General features: G+C 35.1%; 1 protein-coding gene across 2 annotated transcripts in view; it reads right to left on the bottom strand.

Moving 5' to 3' along the window:
* The window catches only part of LOC149805370 (uncharacterized), a 198,081-nt gene that overhangs the window by 11,285 nt on the left and 163,639 nt on the right, over positions 1-23,157 (bottom strand). For both annotated transcript variants that reach the window (XM_089949765.1, XM_089949766.1), the window contains one exon: positions 12,326-12,605. In XM_089949765.1, coding sequence (XP_089805891.1) covers positions 12,326-12,605 — 280 coding nt within the window. The remainder of the gene's footprint in view (positions 1-12,325; positions 12,606-23,157) is intronic.

Raw genomic sequence — 23,157 nt, 5'->3', positions numbered from 1 at the left:
TGGATCTGGATAAAAAGGTAGACTTTTTATGGAACCAGGCTTTAAGCCCTGCTACACAAAGAGCCTACAACACTACATTCAACGCTTTTAGGACCTTCATGTTGATGTGCGGTTTTGCCCCAAACATGCAACTTTTGCCAGATATTATGGAGAACACCTTAATCTAATTTTTGACACATTGCACAAGAACCCTCAACCTGAAGCATTATATAATAAAATTGTACCTCTGTGGCATTAGGTTCAAGTATATGCAGGCTGGTATGCAATCACCATTCATGACAGACAGAAATAATCTGCCACATCTTGCCACCATTCTCCAGGTCATACAAAAAACCACAAGGTTCATCTGCAAAACTGCGCCGGCCTATTACATACAATATCCTGACAAGCATTTGTACAATTCTGCGAGGAGGAGTATTTGATACACACAGAGATTTGTTGATGTTGACTGTCTGCATAGTTGCTTTCTTCGGATTTCTGAGATGTGGGGAATTCACTGTTTGGGATTCCTTCAATCCAACTATTCATCTCTGTGTGGGCAATGTTCACTTCCACATAGAAACTGCATTTCTCAAGTTAAGATCGTCAAAAACTGACCATTTCCATAGAGGTGTGACCATTCAGTTACATGCCATGGGTCGCGCTATATATCCATACTCTGCTCTGAAGACTTTCGTGCAATTCAGGAGACGTTCGTCAACCCAGCCATAGGCCCCACTTTTCATTGCAGATACATGTCACACATTATCAAGAGTTCTGTTCATTAATCATATGCAACATGTCTACTGTAAGATGGGAATGGAAACTTCCCAGTATAGTGGCCATACATTCTGTATAGGTGCAGCTACTTCAGCATCAGCGGCCCAGCTAGAAGACCATAAAATCAATTAAGTTCTGGGCCTGTGATCTTCAGATTGTTATGGTAGATATATTTGCAACCCATCTTAGTACTATCCAGGCAGTTCAGAGGGCCAAGGCCATGGATGTGGATAGTTGTTGTTGTTGTTGTTGTTGTAGGGTTTAACGCCATTTTTCAGCACACGATAGGCTATACATGGCGGCCAGTATTAATGGTGGAGGAAGAACCGGGGAAAACCCCGGAAAGAACCACCGACCCACAAGAAGCTACTGGCAAGCTTTCTCACATACCCACATTGGCCAAATCTGAGACTCGAACCTACGCAGATAGAGGTGAGATGGCAGTGATCCATAACGGAAGTGCTTTAGACCACTCGGCCACTCGGGGCCCCTGGATGTGGATAGTAATATTCAACAACCATAATTATGCTGCATTCAACATACAAGGATGGAAGGTCTCACATTTACACTGTTCTTCCATCCTGGGTGTGTGTTTCTGGGTCCAGTTTTATCGCTACTGTACCATGTGATGTAACTGCTGTGGTTCCAGTTTCCATAGTCATTCATTGTGTTTCTATATTCATTATGGATGGAGTTCTGCATGCATGTGATATCAGTGTTCTTTGTGTGGCACTTGTGCCTATCCATTATGTGTGGAGTTCTGCATGCGTGTGATACCAGTGTTCTTTGTGTGGCACTTGTGCCTATACATTATGTGTGGAGTTCTGCATGCATGTGATACAAGTGTTCTTTGTGTGGTACTTGTGCATATCCATATTTTCACAGCCATATGTGCATTCAGTTTCTTATTCCTGGAGGTGTTAGTGCATTCTCCTGGTATTCTTCTACCCATTTCATGGATGTGATCATCTTGCTTCTCATCTGAGATGGATGGATAATTTAATTTCCATTCTCAAATTCCCACAGTTCATCTTTGCCATATTCCAAGACATGCATGGAACCACTCCAAGACATTCTCACAAGACTTGTCATTTTTTCATAAATCATAGACTTAATGCATTTCATGTGGCTTTGTCTTGATAAGTCAGAGGCTGCTGTTCCAGTAGTAATACCAGTCTTCTTATAGTAATTACATGATGTAATCTTGCCATTGTAGATTTATTCCTGCATGTATGTATAACTTTATTTTACATTACTGTTGATATGCTGCTGTTGGATAGATGGACTTTTTCTTTTCTTTTTCTTCATTGAACACTGAAGGCTTCACCACTTATTACATTTTTGGGGACAACATCTGTTGCACATGTTTTCTTTGGGCATTCACTTCATTTCAGAATTCATGCATTCAATGCACTTAGTGACCACTATCCAGTCTGTATAACTAGACATCTTCCAAAATCATCTAAAAATGGTCAACACACTGAAATGCAATCGAGGGACTTTAAAGAGTTTGATGAGAAATGTTCTTAAATGACTTAGTTTGCAAACCCTTCCAATAAGTCTGCAATATAGTTGATGTCAATACTGCCTTAGACAAATGGTATCAGATGTTCAATGCAGCCTTAGACAAGCATGCCCCAATTAAAACAAAAAGGGTTAAACACCAAATTAAACCCAAGTGGATTACCCCTGAGATTAATGAGGCTAGGCATCCAAGGTATCTAAGAGATAATTTCCAAAAGAAAAATGACACAAAAAAAGCTATAAAAAGTGGAGGAATAAAGCTAAACACCTGATAGATAAGGCAAAAGAGAACTACACTAAACAGGCTATTGATGAGAGTAAGAGTACCAAGACATTGTGGAAGCAACTAAAAGAGCTTAACCCACCCAAGAACAGTTGTTTTCCCCCTAGACTTAAGCAAAACGATGATATAGCAACTTCAGTACAAGACAAACTGTGTAAATGTTCAACAGTTTCTTCATAAGCATCTCCAATAACTGTATTCAGAACCAGACCAACATCCCAGTTGAACTTGATGTTCTTCTATTATTTATAAGAGCTAAAATTCCTGATGATAATTATTTCTGAATAGCTAATGTTAGTAAAGCTGATGTTTTTGATATGCTAATTAAGGTGAATATTAATAAATCCCCTGAACTGTATGGCACAGGTGCACAAATTCTTAAAATTGTAACTTCTACTGTAATTACAAAGTCATTAATACATATCATAAACTTAAATATAGTCAGTGGTAATTTTCCAGAAACATTGAAATGTGCAAAGGTTACACCTATCTTTAAGAAAGGAGAAAAGGAGGATCCAGGGAACTGCAGACCAATATCAATTCTACCTGTATTGTCAAAATTATTTGAAAAAGCATGTAGCCATTCAGGTCTATAATTTTTTGAAACTTACTCTCTATTTCATAAAGTGCAATCAGGATTTAGAAAGTACCACTTTTGCCGAACAAAACTTACCAAATTAATTGATCTTTGGCTGAAGGAAATGGATATTGGACATATGACTGGGATTGTTTTCCTTGACTTCGAGAAAGATTTTGATCTTGTTGATCATGAAATTCTGCTGCAAAAGTTGAACTGTTATAAGTTCAACAATCCTTCTTTAAACTGGTTTAGTTCATATGTAAACGAAAGGTCTCAACAAGTAAGCATCAGCAATATTAGCTCTCTAACTCGCACTATTCATTCAGGGGTCTCTCAAGGCTCAGTTTTAGGCCCTCTCCTCTTCCTTATCAATACCAATGATCTACCATTAAATAATGAATCCACAAATACAAATTTGTTTGCAGATGATGCAACCTTGTATACATCTAGTTCTGATACTGAAGTTATCCAAAATAGATTAAACCCAGACCCTACTAGAGTCCAAAACTGGGCACGACAAAATAGGATGGTAATTAATGAAGGTAAAACAAAATGTATGATTTTGGGGACACTGCAAAAACTACACAAGTCAGAAAACCCAGAACTATCTCTTGCAATAAATAATCATCTGTTAGAAAATGTCAAACATGAAATGTTTGTAGGTGTGTCCATAGATAATAATTTATTATGGGATGACCATATTGATAAACTTTGTAAAACACTGTCATTCAAAATTGCCCTACGCAGCTGAATCAAGAAATATTTACCTACGGAAACTCACAATCGATAACTACAAGTCATATATTCTTCCAATAATTGGATTACTGTATGGGGAAAATGTACTAAATTGGAGCTGGACAGGATTTATAAACTTCAGAAACAAACAGCACACATAATCTATAGACCATCCCTCAAAGGCCTTGTTTACAGGAACTTAAATGGTTCATAATATATGAAAGGATAGATTTTCACAAGGCAGTTCTTTTATATAAATGTCTACATGGAACTGCACCAGAGTATCTTCAGGACTTATTCAGGCCTTTTTCAACACAATACCAGTTGAGATCAATATCACTTGGAAACCTTCGAGCACAAAAACCAAGAACACAGCAATTTAAATAGAGCTTCCAATACTCTGGTACAGTTCTATGGAACAAGCTTCCACTACATGTAAAATCTGCTGAAAACATTAAAGTAGTTAAGAAGAGATATCATGAGCATGTATGTGTTTCTAATAGATAATGGAATTTAGTATTTTAATACTAAACATGTTAAAATAAACAGTAATTATTGCTATCTTCACATAATGTGCATTGTTATACTCTCCTTAAGATTGAGGGCCTCAAGAGAGAATAGTCCTTGACTAATGAGTCACCATCCATAAATAAAGCATTATTATTATTATTATTATTATTATTATTATAATACATTCTTCCAAAATTGGATCATTGTTCAACTGTATGGGAAAGCTGCCAAATCTCAGCCTGGCAGAATTTATAAACTTCTGAAAAGGCAGCATACATTATTTTAGATGCATCTACTGATTATATTGATATTTCATCAAAAATACTGTTTACAGAACTAACATGGTTATTAATGTATGAAAGAATTAATTTTACAATGCAGTTCTTGTATATAAATATCTACATGGAACTGCACCAGAGTATATTTAGGATTTATTCAGGGTTTTTTTCATCACAGTACCAGTTGAGATCAATGACACATGTTAACCTTCAAGCACCAAAACCCAGAACAGAACAATTTAAGAAAAGCTTCCAATACTCTGGTACAGCTCTGTGAAAAATTAAAATATAAAATATCATCATGCATTGAAAAATTCAACTGTGAAAATGATGCAAAATTACAAAAATAGCAGGTGGTATTTATTGTACTAGAACCGTTCAATTATCTAAAGATTTCATCCATTTGAGACATTGATTATGAAAAGAACGCTAGGAGCCTGCCTTATATCACTGGGAATGTTGTTCCATACCAGTCGACCAGTATATTGAAAACTTGTTTTAAACAATTCCTTCTTCGGCCTTTGTATACTGTAATTTTTACTTCTTATGGACCTTAAATTTGGAGTACCATCAGTATCTCTTTGGTGAAAGATATTGCTTAGATAGACAGGAATAGCTTTTCTGGATACTTTATACATCAATTTGGCCTTTCTAAGAAATATTCTTTCATGTATTGTTAAAATCTTTATATTATTCATTGCATCCTTGAAATTGTCTATATACTGATCTAAGAGCTCAATGGCAATTAGCCATCTTTTAGAGTCTAAAAGAGTCACCCTCTATAAATTAAGTATACTTATTATTATTATTATCGTTATTATTATTTCATCAAATAGCCTTCTTCTTCCTAAACCCAAAAGTGAAATTAATTGTACCGTCTAGCTTTTATCTGGTCCAAATCACTCTGTCTCTGACAAATGTAATTTACTCTTTGGTACACTTAAATTATCCAATAATCATCAAATCCTGTATATGATGTAGGCTTTTGGCCCAAATACTAAACTTGGTAGACTCGGAAACCCTATCTCATTCTACATTTAGGCCTTTTAATTTGTCCTTACTTGAAATCAGCAAAAATAAATTCTGCAAATACTGCAAAATTCAATATTTCCAAATCATCGCCTTAATTATCAAAACATCCAAAATAATATTTGATCTTTGCCAATTCAAAATGTCTCCAATAAATCCTTTTGTATTTCAGAGCAAATTCAACATATCAGAGATTCCTATAGTGGTCACGTGTAACAATATATATACAGTGTGACTTCGCTATAGCACGCTCCATTAGAACACAAAATCAGATATAATATGATTGTGGTAAGGCTCCCAAAATTTCACATACATGTATTTTTCTTGTACAAAAAAAAATCTTTATAAAAAGTACGAAAGAAAGGTAAAAAGTTTATTATCATTTTGGGGAAGAGATCATGTATGAATAATACAAGACGATCATGGCATGGCTCCTGAAATTTTATATGTATTTTTCCAGCAGATGAAAAAATAATTTTTTCTTCCTAAAAGTACAAAAAGTAATGTGTAAAATGTTTATTTGGGGATCGTGCAAGTCTTCACTAATGTCACATATTGCAACTTTTTTATTATTGGCTGTTTAAACTTGTATATACAAACCACTGGTTTGCAGTGGAGATGTTCAGAGGCCACATGAAAGGAAGACACAAACTTGATATAAAATGCACTGAAATTTATGTATTGTTACATAAACAAATTCTTTGTCCATATTGACAAACCATCTTAACAGTGCACTGAGTGTGATTTGGATTTAACAATTTTTCAGTTATATAGCTATGATGTCTTTAGTGTGACAGTTTATAGGGATGCCTAGCACTGGGGCATCATGCCACAGACACGTAGCATGATGTCCCACCCGGTCACATTATCCTGACACCAGGCCAACCAGTCCTAACACTAACCTCTTAATGCTGAGCACCAAGCGAGGCAGCTGTTAGTACCATTTTTTAAAGTCTTTGGTATGACTCGACAGAGGATCGAACCCACGACCTCTCGCATCTGAGGCAGACACTCAAACCACTAGGCCACCGAAGCGGTCAACAGTGCATTGTTATATCATAATTTGCTTATGTTGACATCTAGAATGAGTATTGTATGTTTTGAGATATCCATTTTTTTTGTTTTTGTTTTTTGTTCCTGGAAGTGGAGATCAACCGGATGAATCATTATCTCATTATCTTTTGTCTGATTTTTCGCCGCTCGCTAGTAATTGATATATTTACATTAATTGATATTTGTATATGGATGGTAAGTAAAATTTCTCTTCTTTTCATACAGAATTATATCCTTCAGAACATGAAATTTTCTGTAGTATTCCGTCACTAGACGGATAGAGTTTATTATATAAACACTATGTCATGAGCAGCCACCTGCTGAATGCAACCAGTGACCACGATGTTTTGGCAAAATATGCATTTTGACACTGCTATGAACGACCACATCTCAATAACGAGGATAAACTCCACTGACCTGTAAAAATGACCGCTCATACCGTTCTAATAAAAAAAAGGCTGTGTTTCGATATCTGAAATTCTGAAGGTATGCTTACAGTGTTTTATAGATTCTGTTGTAAACCACAGTACATGTAGATTATTCCCTAGTCTGGTTCCCTGCTTCGTATACTCCCTGAGTTGTTCTCCACTATTCATATGGGGAGAGCAAAGCAGGGAGCATATGAAGCAGGGAACCAGAATTATTCCTGCACTTAGTTGCTTCCCCGCCTTATTATAGATCATATGTATGGGTAGGACCCAGCATCCCAATGAACGACCATATCACAAGAACATAGATAAACACCACTGACCTATATGTAATCAATTGTTACAACAACTGCTTGATTAGTAATGAATGTTCTGATTCAAAACTAACATAAAAGGAATAATAAAAAAATAACAAAATTTGTTTGGCTGCTGGTGATAGATGCTACAGTCTGTAAACCAGGATAATGTACATGTCATGAAGTACCAAAATTAACGTAGTGATCACGTATATTGTTTGTCTTTTGAGTTAGTCTATTTTGCCTGGGGTTGAACAAGGTTATTTTCTATTAAACCAGCATGAAAGAATTGTTTGTGGGATTCAATTGATAGCTTTTATGACTTGTAATGTTTGTTGTTTTTTCCTCCAATGTCAAGCAATTACATCTCAATCACAAAGCTGTCTATTAAAGTTGGTGCTACCAGGTTACAAACTTTGTTTATAAAGGTAATCCCTGAATGTCTTCTTTGAATGTGTGTGTGTGTGATTTGATTTTTTAACGCAGCTTTAACAATGTTTCAGTCTTATCACTACGATGACTGCAGTGTGACAGTTTATAGTGATGTCTAGCACCGGGGTATCATGCCGCAGACATGTAGCATGATGTCCCACCCAGTCACATTATCCTGACACCAGGCTGACCAATCCTAACACTAACCTCTTAATGCTGAGCGCCAAGCGAGGCAGCTGTTAGTACCATTTTTGTAAGTCTTTGGTATGACTCAGTCGGGAATCGAACCCATGACCTCCCACATCCAAGGCAGACACTCTAACCACTAGGCCACCAGAGCAGTCTTCTACGAATGAAGCCATCGACTTTTGTCTCTGAGTAAATGGTTCTGTTTATGGATGAGATTATTGTTTGTTTTTATTTCACTAATTGTTAGATATGCAATGCATATGTATAGATTTTTCATATTTTCCCAAAGCCCAGTCAAAATCATCTTTACGTTTGATATTACAACTGAGCCCTAATAATGTTAACACCTAGAACCTTAATAACAATGGACAAACCTCCAACAAATTTTAAGGATGCAGAAAATAATTATTGTAACTGAAAGAAGTGAAAAAGTGCATATCACTCGCAAAAAAGCAGTTGAAATGTCAGTACATGTATAACAATATTAGGTTGTTATAAAGGAAAAGGAGTAAATCAGAAATGATTTCATATGCTAAAATATGTGATCTTCAAATATAAATGTGATTTCATGTTTAATGAAAGTATATATATATATACTGTGATTGTGGTGATTTTTCTTTAAATTGTTCTGAAACTGGACTTTGGAAAAAGGTCTTTTTTATAAACCTGTTATGAGAGACCACCTTCTTGAGAGACCACTTTATGTTGGCAGAAGGGCAGCCTCTCATAACAGGTTTGACTGTATATATCATTCCAAAAATGGAAATAAATAAAGCTGCAGCTGTCATTGCAGCACTCCATTATGTGCACCAAACCCAGCTGTTTACCGCATGCAGCTGGATTTTACTGCATGAATTATAGCCGGGCTCAAATCTGAACAAATCATACACTAAAAACTCATCATATTCAGATTTCATCATCATTTTTGATGCCTTTTCTACCATGAGAGCTAAGCAAAAATCTGACCACCTGTTAATATCCAAAATCTAACATGATTTGCTCATACAATCTGAAATAAGTATTCTGTCTAGTCACATACATATTATGTGTAACAGTCACATATTTCTTGATGGAAGATTAAAATTAAGACAGTAACTTTAAATAATGTATAAAATGTCATGTTCTATACTTTTCGTAAAGTACATGTATGTGGAATGAAAACTCCACAAGCCAGCCTCTGATCTTCAAACCCATCATTGAAGAGTGTCATACCTCATATAGAACATATTACAGAGATGAGGTGGTACTGTGTCAATTGCATATGAAACACATATACCCAACTTGTGCAGGCATGACATATAAAATTGCAATAAAATCTGGCAAATCAAACATACTGCTTGTTTTATTGTGAAAAACAGTGGTTAGCACTTGGAAATTTGAATCAGAATAATGAAATTCGCAACTTTTAATAAGTAATATATTTTTGTTAAATTTCCTAATAAAAATAATTCTCAGTAAATTGTAATTGAAAATAAATGAAAAAACGTGAGTGATACATACTGCTGGAAAAACTTTAAGAATAAATGTTGATTAATTTAGTTTTGTCAAATGAAATTTATGTTACATTTTTATCTTTTAATTCAGTTCCAGTGTAAATGATCTTAAAGCAGTATGTCCTATTGCATTCAAACATAAAAAGTCACAGCAATGACTGCCAGTGCTTCTGTGATAACCTAATTAAGTATCAACTGTGTTTTGATCTCCGACTTATGATAGTGTTGGTTACATTGTTACAATCAATTAAAAGACCTGGGTTTTATTATCAGGTTATCAGTCATTTTTATAAAATCAAGTAACAGGGTTGAATTTAAATTTTTTTATAAAAAAAACAGCTAGAAGGTATGGAAATCCTCACCCTAAGAGCTAGCAGTCATGATCATGTATTAAGTCAACACATTTCAAACAACTACTTGGACACTGAGAACACTGTAAGATCATGTAACTATTAAAGTATCTAACATTAATTAATGAGTGGTTCATCATACTCATTCACAAATGTGATCAACAATAGCAAAGGAACCAAGTAAAAAGGCATACAAGGTGCATACAAATCTGGATTTCACAAACTGGATTAATTATGGAGACATGAGTTCCAAAGTATAGTTAAAACTTAAAATTCCCAAATTGAGATTCAGAAGTTTGCTCAAGGATAAGCATACATTTTTTTTAATAACATGCAATGAGATCATTACAACAGTGTTTTACTAATACAAAAATAATGTTTAAACATTGTTGTTTCTCTAAATAAGTGCCACTCTTTATTGAAATAGAGAATCTTGTTTTATTCTGAACTAAAGTAATAACATCATGTATCCACATTCACAAACAACAAGCAGTGAGGTTAATACATGTGATATGTCCTGAAATTACTTGGAGTAATGTTTTGAATGATCTTTCAGAGATCAGAATTACTAAAAATAAATGGAATTTATACAGGAAGGTGAAGAACTTCAATGTAAAGAAGAGCTGTTTATTGACAAATATTCCCAATGTGACAACTAAACGAGAATTCAACCACAAAACTTGCCCCCCCCCCCCCTTTGCACTGTCAATGTCCATCCCTTTCTTAATTTTTCTGAGGACCTTCATAATCTTGTACCCTTGCTTATGTGGTGGTCTATGCTTTTGGACCCCATTGTGTGTAAGTTATTGAAAGCGGGACGTAGATATTTTTCTGGTCCAGTTACTTGTAACTGTCTACCTAAAAATGTTAAAGAACATTACTGGTAGTCTCCTTTCAGCATAGATATTTAACTGTTATGGATACAATGCAGGTACATAAAACAGGCTATGGCAAATTTTCTTGAATGTACACAATGTATATTTGTATAAGAAATATATCAATCCTGATAGAAAATAACTTTGAGGTTTTCCAACAGACCCTGGATATTTCTACAATCATAAAAATAAAGAAAGAAAAAAGCCAACAAATTTGAGACTTTCTGAATGATGTCTGAGAACAGTTCTGATTTAATTTAATTTGCAGGTAACAGTATTCAAAATTATACTCATTAAGACACTTCCTACATCATTCTTAAACAACGACTGGATATAGAGACTAGAATGCATGATACAATGATGGCTACCTTTTGCTATATGTCAGCATCAAATTTACAGAAAATTACAGGACGTTTTACACAACAAATGGAAATTATGAAAGTAATTATACAGACAGTGTATATTTAGCTACATTGTATCATTTCGTTCTTGAGTAATAATGATAAGGTCTTTTCTTAAAGGAACACAATTTAGTTCACGCAACCATAGATTACTTTTGGTAAATAGAGGATGAAAAATATGGTGAAAAAACATCTTGTTCAAACCATATGACCCAATTTTTCTTAAACATGTAACCAGAAATACATACAGCTCCTCCCCATTATAAAGAGAATCACTGTATGTACAGTGTGTACGTGTGTGATCTGGATTTTTAAGGCAGTTTTTAAACAAATTCTGTCATTTTGCTACCATGTCTGCAGTGTGGCAGTTTATAGTGATGTCTAGCACTGGGGCATCACGCCACAGACAATTAGCATAATGTGTCCCACCAAGTCACATTATCCTGACACCAGGCCGACCAGTTCTAAAACTAACCTCTTAATGCTGAGTACCTAGCGAGGCAGCTGTTAGTACCACTTTTTATAAGTCTTTGGTATGACTTGGCAAGGGTGTAAACCTGCAACATCCAGCATCTGAGGTGGACACTCGAACCACTAGGCCACCACAGTGGTCATGTATAGAACTGCGATACAATGAGAAAAGAATAATAAACAGAACTGCTGTATATCAGTAAATATAAAAATTTCTTAATAAGACAAAGAATCACCTTGTCTTCCTTCAACCCACACAATTCACTGGTATGATTGTGTACAAGTGCCTATGGATTGAGTGTGAGCGTGAAAGAAAACTTTGGCAATCATGCATACCATAATTTGTCTGCAGAAGACTTTGTGTACCAAATCCATATCCAGCTGCTTTTGTGTACACTAATTCTTAATACTTGTATAATTGTTGTTTCCCTGCATTTGATATACTTGTTTGTATATAGAGTAAATAACTGCAGATAAGAAAATAGTTTTTATACTAATTATAGCATCCTCAAAAATAAAAGCATTATTATCATTAATATTAATTATTATTATTATAATTATTATTATTTGAATCAAAACTGAAATATCAAAACAGTGGGCAGGAATTAATCAATTAAAAGAAGACAGAAAGCTTCAAACCTGGTATGACATTTTCTTTACTTCTAGATTTCACAGGACTTGTTTTTTGTAGAATCTGTATAGTATTCTTCTTCTGTTTGAAAAATATGTATGGATCTGTGACTGGACAGATCATTCTGTCAGATATTCTGATCATCTCCACATCACTTGCTCTCATTCTAGTACTATGGCTGGCAATGTCGATAGCATTTAGATTCACAAGTGAAACCTTAGTTTCCATTTCCTTAGCATCTAAAATGCCATAGTTGGCATTTCTAGATATGTTCACCTGTGCTGGAACCTAATTAAAAATAAAGAAATTTATATTAATCACCTTCAGAACTAAACATGCACATTATACTATCATGTTTGAAAAAAGTATATACTGAGATGTATGATGTACAGCACATAGAACGACAGGTGGCCTGCAGCTCAAAGGTTGTTGTTCAGATATAACATCCAGAAGTGCCTGATTTATTGAGAACAAAATCTGTGGCCAGATTAAGACTTTACCATCATAAAGTATGTTAAAATTTGACTCCATATGCAGTTAAATTAAGAACGTAATCATGAGATCTCTCAGGGAAATATTGATATTTAACATAGAAGTATTTATATAAATTGCCCCTAACATGGCCATGGTCTCCTGCCGTAGGGCTGTTGTCAAAAGAACTGGGTGTATTATGAAAGCATATCAAGTCAGTCAAATTCAGTAAAATGTGGTCAAAGCCTTTCTTCAAATTGATATCCTCTATTATTTGGCTAATATAAAACTATATAACTAATAAAAGAATAAAAACACAAGCCATTTGGGTACTGTCAGTCAAGAACCAGAACTCTGAAATATGGTGAAATATCCACTGATTATCAAATTTGTCTATCATCTCTGAGATTAAAGTTTTATGAAATTTTGGTTAAGACTGAACAAGCAATGTGAATTCAAGAGTGTTCATAAGGCAGTGGGATGCCTTTGTTACTTTTGTGACAAGTCATCAAACTCTGATCACCTTCAAATTCATCTCAGCCTGAGACCAGTTTAAGATGTTAAGACAAAATTTCACAGCAACAAAAAAAAAGAAAAAGGAAATGCTTGACCATTCACATACCACTGAAATTTTGCTGCTTTTTTATTGGCTACAACTTTATAAAATATGGTCAAACTTTTTTTTCTCATCAAGACCTTACAGAGTTGAAGCTTTACTACTAATCTGGACAGAATTAAAAACAAAATTTGGAATCCTAGAATGTTCCCAAGCCATCCAGATGTTTATTCCACATTAAAAGCCTTAACTCTGGAAGAAAGGGTCAATATGACTCATAATAAAACACATCTGAGAACTTGTCGTGGTTAAGCTTCATATAAAAAATTTGGTTGATATAAAACAAAAACTTTAAGGAATAATAGGTCTTGCCTACTGCCCTGCTTGGAACTGATGTTTTCACTTTCATATGATCTTGACTTTGCCTGATAATACAAATTATTTAATCTACTAGAATTCACAACTTATAATTAAACTTAACACAGGACTTATTATGGTGAAGCTTCACAGCAAATGTGATCGATATCCAACAGAACTCCAAGGAATTATATTTCTACCATGCTTGATACCAATGTTTTAATGTTCATGACAGTCAAAGGGAGAACACGAGTGCAAAGATGTGAAATGGGGGACATCCTTCCTGATGCCACAGTAAACATATTACAGCTATCCCTCCCAGACAGGTGAAGATATTGAACAAGAGTACTGCAAACAGCACAATATATATATTCATATCACGACTTTTTTCCTTACTAATGACTTTAACTTTTGAGCTGGGGCCTTGACTACTGTATGACAATGAGTGACTTCTATCGAAATATCTGTAGAAGCTTGAAAGAAGCAGCCTGCATTATTACACAGGTTGCTGACACATTATATTTTATTGTGATCATCACATTGAGGATGGTGTGTATGACAAAGTTTGAGAGACAATGTCGTCATAATAAGTTTCATTCACATATCTTTAGTGACTCAAAAGTTACATCTGTATAGGGATAGAGGTCAGCGATCCATATTTTCTCCCAGGCAAAGTTTCAAGAAATGCTCTTTAAATCATTATAATGTTACAGATGGACATGAACCAAGAGTAGGAATGCTACAGGGATTAAGGGAAGGATATGACTTTATATATTCCAGACAGGGTGTAAACTGGATAAAGAGTTACTGAAATTTAACTTATTGATTATCACCACATCCAAAGAGGTAGCCTTGTAAGCAGAAGTGATAAACATTCACAGGTAATTATGTTATATTCCAAATACGCATTGAAAAAGACCCAAGACCGCTCACCTGGCTGATATCTGCCTTACAGCCAAAATGCAAAGGGCCATTTGCCAAACAATCTAGGTCAGTGTGATGCTTTCTGGATAAAGTTCTTTAAGTGGGAGGGTAGGAATATGGATAAGAAGGGGCAGAGTGTATGGGTGGATAACAAAGGGAAAAAAACCCTGATTTTATGGTTCAAGTATGATACAAATATTTTTCACTTTTAAATGACCTTGATCTTATGCAAGAGTCAGTGGGTATGTTGAGATGCATCAATTACTGATTCTACAGCCCAGGTTAAGACAGCATCCCTCTCACGGTTTTGTATTTATAGGTCCAGACAGAAAAGCTTTAACCACAAATATTGCCAAGACTCATAAATGACCATGACCTTGCATGTTGTAGGGTGCACGATCATGAAAGGGCATAACTTTCCTTATTTCTACAATCCAAGCATAGCTGCAAAGCCAAAAGTATAAAAATACTGACTGCTTATAGCAAAAATACAGATTTTCATAAATACTGATTCTTAAAACTTTAATGCATATGTAATTATTTACAACATCTACATCCAGCGGTCAAGCAAGACAATAACTTGATTATTTAATGTCAAAGATGCAATGTATGTGTTGTATTCTTGCAGACTGTGTTGTTGATGATGATACAGCAAGCTGATGTTTATTAGCTTTTTCATGCTGTTTTATGTCATGGGTGCCTCCTTGCCCAACAGCGAAACCACAAGTATGAAATTTGCTAAACGCAAAGTTTTCTCCTTTACAAGATGGTTTAATAAATCTAAACATGATGGCATCATTGTCCTTCCAGTTCTGTTTTCTTTTCTTTGCTGGAGAAAATTCTGCTCTCCTTTTCAACATGACTAGAAGCTGAATATTTACTCTATATCCCTATATACATACAATACATTTACTCTCAGAATGGAGCCAGGTGCCCATTCTAAACAGAAAATTGCAAGGAAACTTTAAATTTAACTTTTCTTTATTAAAAAATTATTTTTAACAAGAAAAACCTACATCCATATTCAGGTCCAAAATATGGGTCATATACGAGAAGAATGGGACACTTGGTTGCAATGTCCAAGTATGATAGCTATTATTTGTGGGATATGGGAATGACCATAAATAAAAACTTTAACGGAAAATATAACCAAGATTTTACAAAGTACTTGGCCTTATCCAAGGATAACTATGGGTGAGGGTGTATACAAATGAAAGGAAAATGGATACATTTTCTATGGTCCACATATGACAGCAATGCATTGAACGGTTTGGAACTTATGCACATTGAGACACACCTCACCAATGCTTAAATGGCCTTGACCCTACTGATAATGACCAGAAATTTAATGCTAAACAAAGAAAATAAAATATATTTTCTTTGAAGCATTTAATACACTGTCAAATAAATTGTTCATAAACTTTAACATTGTTAAATGTCACCACACATGAAAGAACTGACAAATTCACAACCATAAAGACATTAATAAAATAAATTCTGTCTTTAAAAATCTATTGGGCAGTGCATGGAATGCAGTCTAAACTAGATTCAGTCTTTGCTGCTCTCAATGTATCAGTGGTGGCACTTTGAAGGTGATGCAAGTGTTGTTTGAGACTTGATGGTACTGTTATTCAGACATTCCAGAAGATCTTTGCTGAAATTTCCTCAGCATTGAAAATTATTTTTTTCCATCTGAATTGAAGTGAGGGAGTGTCAAATATGCAATGGCTATGATAGTTATAATGTTTAACCATGTTAGTTACTTTTAGGATTGTCTTCAGCATTCAGGCATTGTCCTGATGCTGGATAGTGTTACTATATCAATGGATACTGTACACTCTAGAATTGTTTTCTCTTTTGCCATGACATTGCACTTTAAGGCTGGAGCTGTTAAACACTGACATACTATATAATATATCTTCATTGGTTCAAAGCAAGGATTCAAGTTTCGAGTTACATTTTCCTTGCTATGGTATGAAACACCATTTACACATTACATATAATTGGCTACAGCTTCTCTGGCTAAAAAGACTGGACAAGGATACTGGTCACGTAAGTAAATGTTTCATTGCTATTACCTTGGCCTTGAGGCAGGTGCATAGCTATGATTATGCAACACACTGTCTAGCCATGACTGGACATAATTTCATAGGTGGTTCAGTAGTCATAACATAATCCAAATAACCAGACCTTTCAATATTCTGGACACAGTATTTTCTAAATTTGTACATGTAATAATTTTAAATAGTACTACCAGTAGCAAGGTTTTAAAGCTTCCCCCACCCCTTCTTGCCATCATGTAGGAACACAAGCTAAGGAATGTTTACCTGTTCTCAAAACTGGTGACTGAGTTAAGTCAACGGTCAGGCTGTGAAATCTTTGATATTTCCCAAATTATCAAGTGGATTTGAATGAAGGTGTTTAACAGGCAGCAATAAAAGCAGCTAATATGACCACATCTGGTGATCTAAGAGATGCCTAAACAAAGCTTGCTATAAGTAATAAGAAAGGAAAACTTCCTTTCATCTTGAAACTTGGACAGAATTATTTAATCATTGGATAATTGTAAAATCAATGGTCCCCTGCATTATATGAGCCAAAATGGGATTGCAGGCTTGTTTTATTTTTACCACTGGAAAGCAAAGACAATGTAGTCATGAACGTCAAATCATGAAAAAAATGTTTAGAGAACCATAAATCAAATCCATTAACATAAGATTCACCTTTCCAGTAAACTAAACTGGGTTTACATCTGTAATCAATAGGTCAACAACTATGCGAGTTTCAATTTCTTTAGATTTCCTACTGATAACCTCAATTTGGTAAGTAACTTTTGTCTTTACACCTATTAAAGCACAAGAAATTATTGAATTTCTGCAGTTAAGTTCCTGAATCAGTCTAAGTGATTGGGGATATTTAGAACAAGCATTGCCATATTCAGATTTGTAGTGTTGAGATTTCTTCAAGCATTTTTGAAGAATGTCCAATGGTGGTGGTGTTTATTGTTGTCTAGATGATGATTGACCATGAGGTTATTGTCTGGACTGAGTAAATAATAAAATAAAATGTTAAATTTATAGATGGAATAAATACAGATCTGAGCTGAGATACAGAATAGAACAGAATTGGACAGGTGCTTCATTGTCAAAGTTTTATTCTTACACCCCATGGTGCAAATAAAATATGCCCTCATATGAGAAAGAGAGAAATTTTATCTCTTGTTGATGCTGTTTTGTTTATTATCAGAGTTGACAGTCAACTTGGACAGAAGTTTCTAACAATTTCAGATGGAGATAGGTGTTGGAAAGCAATGATCCTGACCTACTGGTCAACTGTCACCCAGCATGATGTTCCAGTTAAAACCAGGAAACCAGAAGTATGCTCCTTCAGTATACTCCTTCAAAAATGTGGCAAAAGGAAAAGAGGATACAAGAACTGGCATGAAAACATCAGAGAATGGATTGGCATGACATTTCAAAATGCATCACAGGTCACAAAGAATCAGTTTCTGGAAAACACGGTTGTTGAAATTACACCAGAGGTAGCACGCAATGATCTCAATGATGTCAATTCATTTTGTCTTACCTCTGAAAATCTGGAAGACAATCTATATTTTCCTTTGTAACAGTGCAAACTTTGTAGATTTTAGTGCAGCACATTTATCATTGTCAGTGTGACACCTGACAAATTTAACTGATGAGTGGGTCCAGGTACCTTGTTAAATCACTGGACTGCCATGGTTTTAATATACTTGCCTGGGGCATGATTACTTTTTAATTATGGTTTGTTTGATAGTGGTCAGAAAGATGGACAAGGCAAGCTGAATTTGGGGTTGAAGTTTTGGACAACTACAGAGTTGAAATGTTGCAGAGACAATGCTTATACCAGTTGAAATAAGTGTCATATGATGAGACCTTCCAGAAATTGGATTATTAAGCAAGTGTGGAAATATGAGTTACTCAAACCTGGATAGGAATGTGTTAATTTTCAGCAGTTAGATACATTTAATCCAAGTAGGCACAATACAAATCTTTTAATGAACCATCCATTCAGAAGGTTGTGTGTGTGATTTGGATTTTTAACGTAGCTTTAACAATTTTTCAGTCATATCATGTGACAGTTTATAGTGATGTCTAGCACTGTGGCATCATGCCATAGACATGTAGCATGATGTCCCACCTAGTCACATTATCTTGACACCGCAATGACCAGTCCTAACACTAACCTCTTAATGCTGAGTGCCAAGTGAGGCAGTTGTTAGTACTATTTTTGTAAGTCTTTGATATGACTCGGCCAGGGATCAAACCCATGACCTCCTGCATCGGAAGCAGATGCTCTAACCACTTGGCCACTGAAGCGGTCGCCATTCAGAAGAAGCTATAATGAGATTTTCATGATGGCCAACATTGCAGCCATATTAGACGTCAGATTGACACAATATTTTATAAAGGACCAACTATAATAGACATCATAAAGAGTCTTTCTGTGAAAGGCCCATGTTCATATGACCATCCATTCCGGAAGAGTAGCAATAAGAAGATTTTCAAGATGGCTGCTATAATGAATATATTGGACATCATAGTGGCATCTTCTTTATTCTGGATCAACCTGACATCATAAGAAGTCTTTCCATTAAAACCCCATATTCCTATTACAAACCATTCAGATGCATATCTTCTGATGATAAGTAAAATGTATACAAAGCTTCACAGCAAGCCACTAAACAGCGAATATGTAGATGCATCCACACACTACATACTAAAAAGCAAAAGGTAAGTCTCAGATTGTATACAATATATGTTCACAGATTTATGCTTGTAATTATCTGTTGAATTTATTCATTTTAAATTCATACATTGTTTTCCTCGAGTTCAGAAGGAACTGTTTGCATCAATTTTGTCTCAAATGTTATATGCCCCATGTATTATATACCATATTTACCGTATATATTGGGATACCGTATTTGTTGGGACACCATAAATTAATTTTAAAAGTAATTTTTATGTGCTCTGTATGTTCTGGGACACATTGTTTTTTTCGAGTTGTAAGTTGTCGGACACATTTTAAATCATTCAAAAATTACATGTCAGAAGATGCACTTCAACTGAAAGTGTATTTTTAAAAATATAAAACTGTGTACTTTTTAATCCACTGCAGCAGCATCTCGTTAACACAACACTCCTCCTGCACACGTACAATCAATTGTTTCAGTACATGAATATTTTTTTTTAGCTTTTTCATACCGTGAGAAAAATTGTTAGAGGCAACACATCACGTGAAGCGGAAACTGCAAGGACAAAAGTCAGATTTTTTCAAATCTGCACTAGTCTTGCTAATTCTTACACTTTTGACCCCCATCTTATCATCAGTCCACCCATGAATGCGATCAAAGTACACTAGAGTTTCATCCATGTTAATGATCATATTGTCGACGAAATGATGTTTCTCTTCTGGATTTCATGAATTCATCATGTGATTTTATTTTCTCCAAATCTTCTGGGTGATGCTGGGTCATCGATGTTCACGCATGAAGCCCTATATTGTGTCACTTTAAAAACTGTTCCATTGTTTCACTTTATATTCAAAATATTCGTGAATACTGGTGAAAAGGAACGAAAGTTCACTTCCATATCTCAGTCGTCTTTATATAGTCAAAAATAAATTTAAAAAATTGGCACACTTAAAAGAAGCCATAGTTGGCTTCCAAGGTCAGCTTGCTTTGCAATAAAATAACCTTTGTATTGATATCCTTTATAAAAAAATCGGCTTCCGAGTCCAAAGTCGGCTTCCGAGGTCGGCTTGCTTTGTAATAAAAATAACCTTTGTCTTTGATGTCCTGTCGGTAAGTTCAAAGAAGAAGTTTACTGCTGGCTACCAGTTGTGTTCATTTACCACCAGGGCTTCTGTGTGCTTGGCATCTGTAGAAATAATTAACACAAAGGTGCACTGATGTCTGCAGGTAAATAGTAAGGATACTTTTGTAACCAGCACTGGCAAAAAGATTGCCACTTGCACTCAAGTGAATGTGTTTTCAAATAATGATTTTATTTGCAAGAAACTATCATACAGTAGATCTGTATATAATTCAATCTTGGCTATTTTGCACCTAACACCGTGTCATGCGGGAATGGCAGTTGTCTTCAACATATCGACTGATTATTTCTCTCTTGTTTGCAAAATCGTTTTCTTCTCTTCTGACCTTCACAAATTCATCACATGATTTTATTTTCTCCAAATATTCCAGGTGATGCTGGGTCATCGACATCTGAGCACAAAGCACTATACTGTGTCACTTTAAAATTTGTTCCATTGTTTCAATTTATTTTCAAATTTCCCATGAATCCAGGTGAAAAGGAACCCAAGTTTGCTTCTCTATCTCGGCCGTCTTTGTATATTCAAAACAAAAATTGGCTCACTTCATAGAATCCATAGTCAGCTTCTGATTTCGGCTTGCTTTCAGTAAAATAACCTTTGTATTGATATCCTTTATAACACAAAAAAAGTAACCAAAGTTGGCATCTGAGATCGGCTTACTTTGTAATAAAAATAACCTTTTGTCTTTGATGTCCTGTCTGTAGGTTCAAAGAAGGAGTTAACTGCTCACTGCCAGTCATGTTTATTCACCACCAGGGCTTCCATGTGCTTAGCATCTGTAGTAATAATTAATACAAAGTTGCACTGATGTCAATGGGTAAGGATACTTTTGTAACCCGAGCTGGTGAAAAGATTGTCACTTGCACTGGAGTGAATGCATTTTCAAATGATTTTTATTTGTGAGATACTGTCATACAGTAGACCTGGATATAATTCAATCTGGAGTATTTTACACCCAACACCGTGTCATGCATGAATGGTGTCCTCAAGATATTGGTTGACTATTTCCCTCTTGTTTGTGATTTTGCTGGCTCCAGTTTTCAGTCAGATAACATGTTCAAACCTTCGAGCACAACCACACACAATTGTTTCTCAATGCTCATGTCAATGAACAATGTGGTGTGTGGTATCAGACATAATTGATACACACTACAGTATGGAAGCCTACACTACTTATATGGATTCGTGTTGAAAAAAGGAATAAAAGATAACAACACAAGGTTAGTTTCTTTCTTTTTATTATCAATTAAACATTTTATTTATCTATTTTATTGCAACGTGCAGTGGAGGGGGGGAAGCACAAATGCAATACAATTATTTTTCATTTCTTAAGTCTTGGGACATATCACCAAAGTGAAAAAATGTTTCAGCATAAGTTCTGGGACAGAATTTTTTTAATTATTTTATCGTGTCTGAACATATACGGTAAATACGGTAACTGAGATTGGATTCAGAGGTTCTGTATGTCATAGAAATCATGTATTATAAAGGTTCCATGCATTTCTTCGGATATGGACTTTGAGAAGTAAACTATTTGACTTAATAGATTTGTATCATTAATGCTGAGAATTGATTTTCCTACATCTGGAAATGTATGTCAATGAATTGCTAATTACTAACAAAAAATGTAGTTAAGACAAGGATTGAAGTCCATTAATTCATTCATGTAATTAAGTTATAAATACCTTTCAACAGACAAAGTCAGCTAGTAATTTAAAGCCCCCAGTGGGGTCTGATGTTTTATCTAAGAGGGCTAAGTATGTCATAGTTCCAGATAAAGAACACGAGTAGCCGCAAAAAAGACATTAATTTATAATGGTATGGCGTGTTTACCAGTATTTGGTTGCAAAATGACCATAGCTTAGTTCTGTTTAATTTCGACAGACAATATCTGATGTAAAAGAGAGTGTGAATATTGTTTAATCCCCGAAACAGAGAAATCCTGACATATATTTAGGTTGGATATTATATTTTTATTTGATGGGAGAAGGAAAAAACTCCATACCTGTACTGACAGTGGAAAAGAGTGCAGCCTACAACCATGATTGTTGGTGACCTGAAAAGGCTAGAAAGAGAGCGAAGGAAAAGAAATATGGCCATGCCAACTTATCACCAACTGTTTTGGAAAAGACCGGAAGCAACCAGGTGATGCTGACATGCTGGCAATTAGAGTTCCATTAATCACTTGATTATATGACAAAATTTATTTTACTGGTCTAACAGCATGATTGATTTTTGCTTCTGTGGAGATAAGCTGAGGTCAAAAAATATTCTGAGTGATGAGCATCACTATTCTAATATTAACACTGAAACTGTCGACTCTTACAATGCTAGAGATTCTTTTCATAAAGAAAATCAAGCTACCCAAAACATTAGGAAATTTCCATTAAAAACACTGCTGTTTAGTAGCTCAATCATTAAATATGTCAGTGAAAGAGGTCTTAACTTGGGTCAAAGTCAAGTCATTACCTGGGATGAGAACTGGTCATTTGCTTCATGTGATCAGATAAATAATGCTTTTTTGATTCAATAACATTATCATCAGTGTTGGAGGAAATAATTTTAACACTGAGACTGAACAAACTGAAGACAACTTTTAGCATATTCTACTTGGACAACCCAGATTGTATGGTATTCACTTGCAGTTTCTTTAACAAC

The sequence above is a fragment of the Sinohyriopsis cumingii genome, chromosome 2, assembly GCF_028554795.1.
Source record: "Sinohyriopsis cumingii isolate HCF-2022 chromosome 2, ASM2855479v2, whole genome shotgun sequence".
Lineage (NCBI taxonomy): Eukaryota > Metazoa > Mollusca > Bivalvia > Unionida > Unionidae > Sinohyriopsis > Sinohyriopsis cumingii.
Note: the sequence above shows the minus strand (reverse complement) of the source record. Positions and strands in the feature narration are given on the sequence as shown.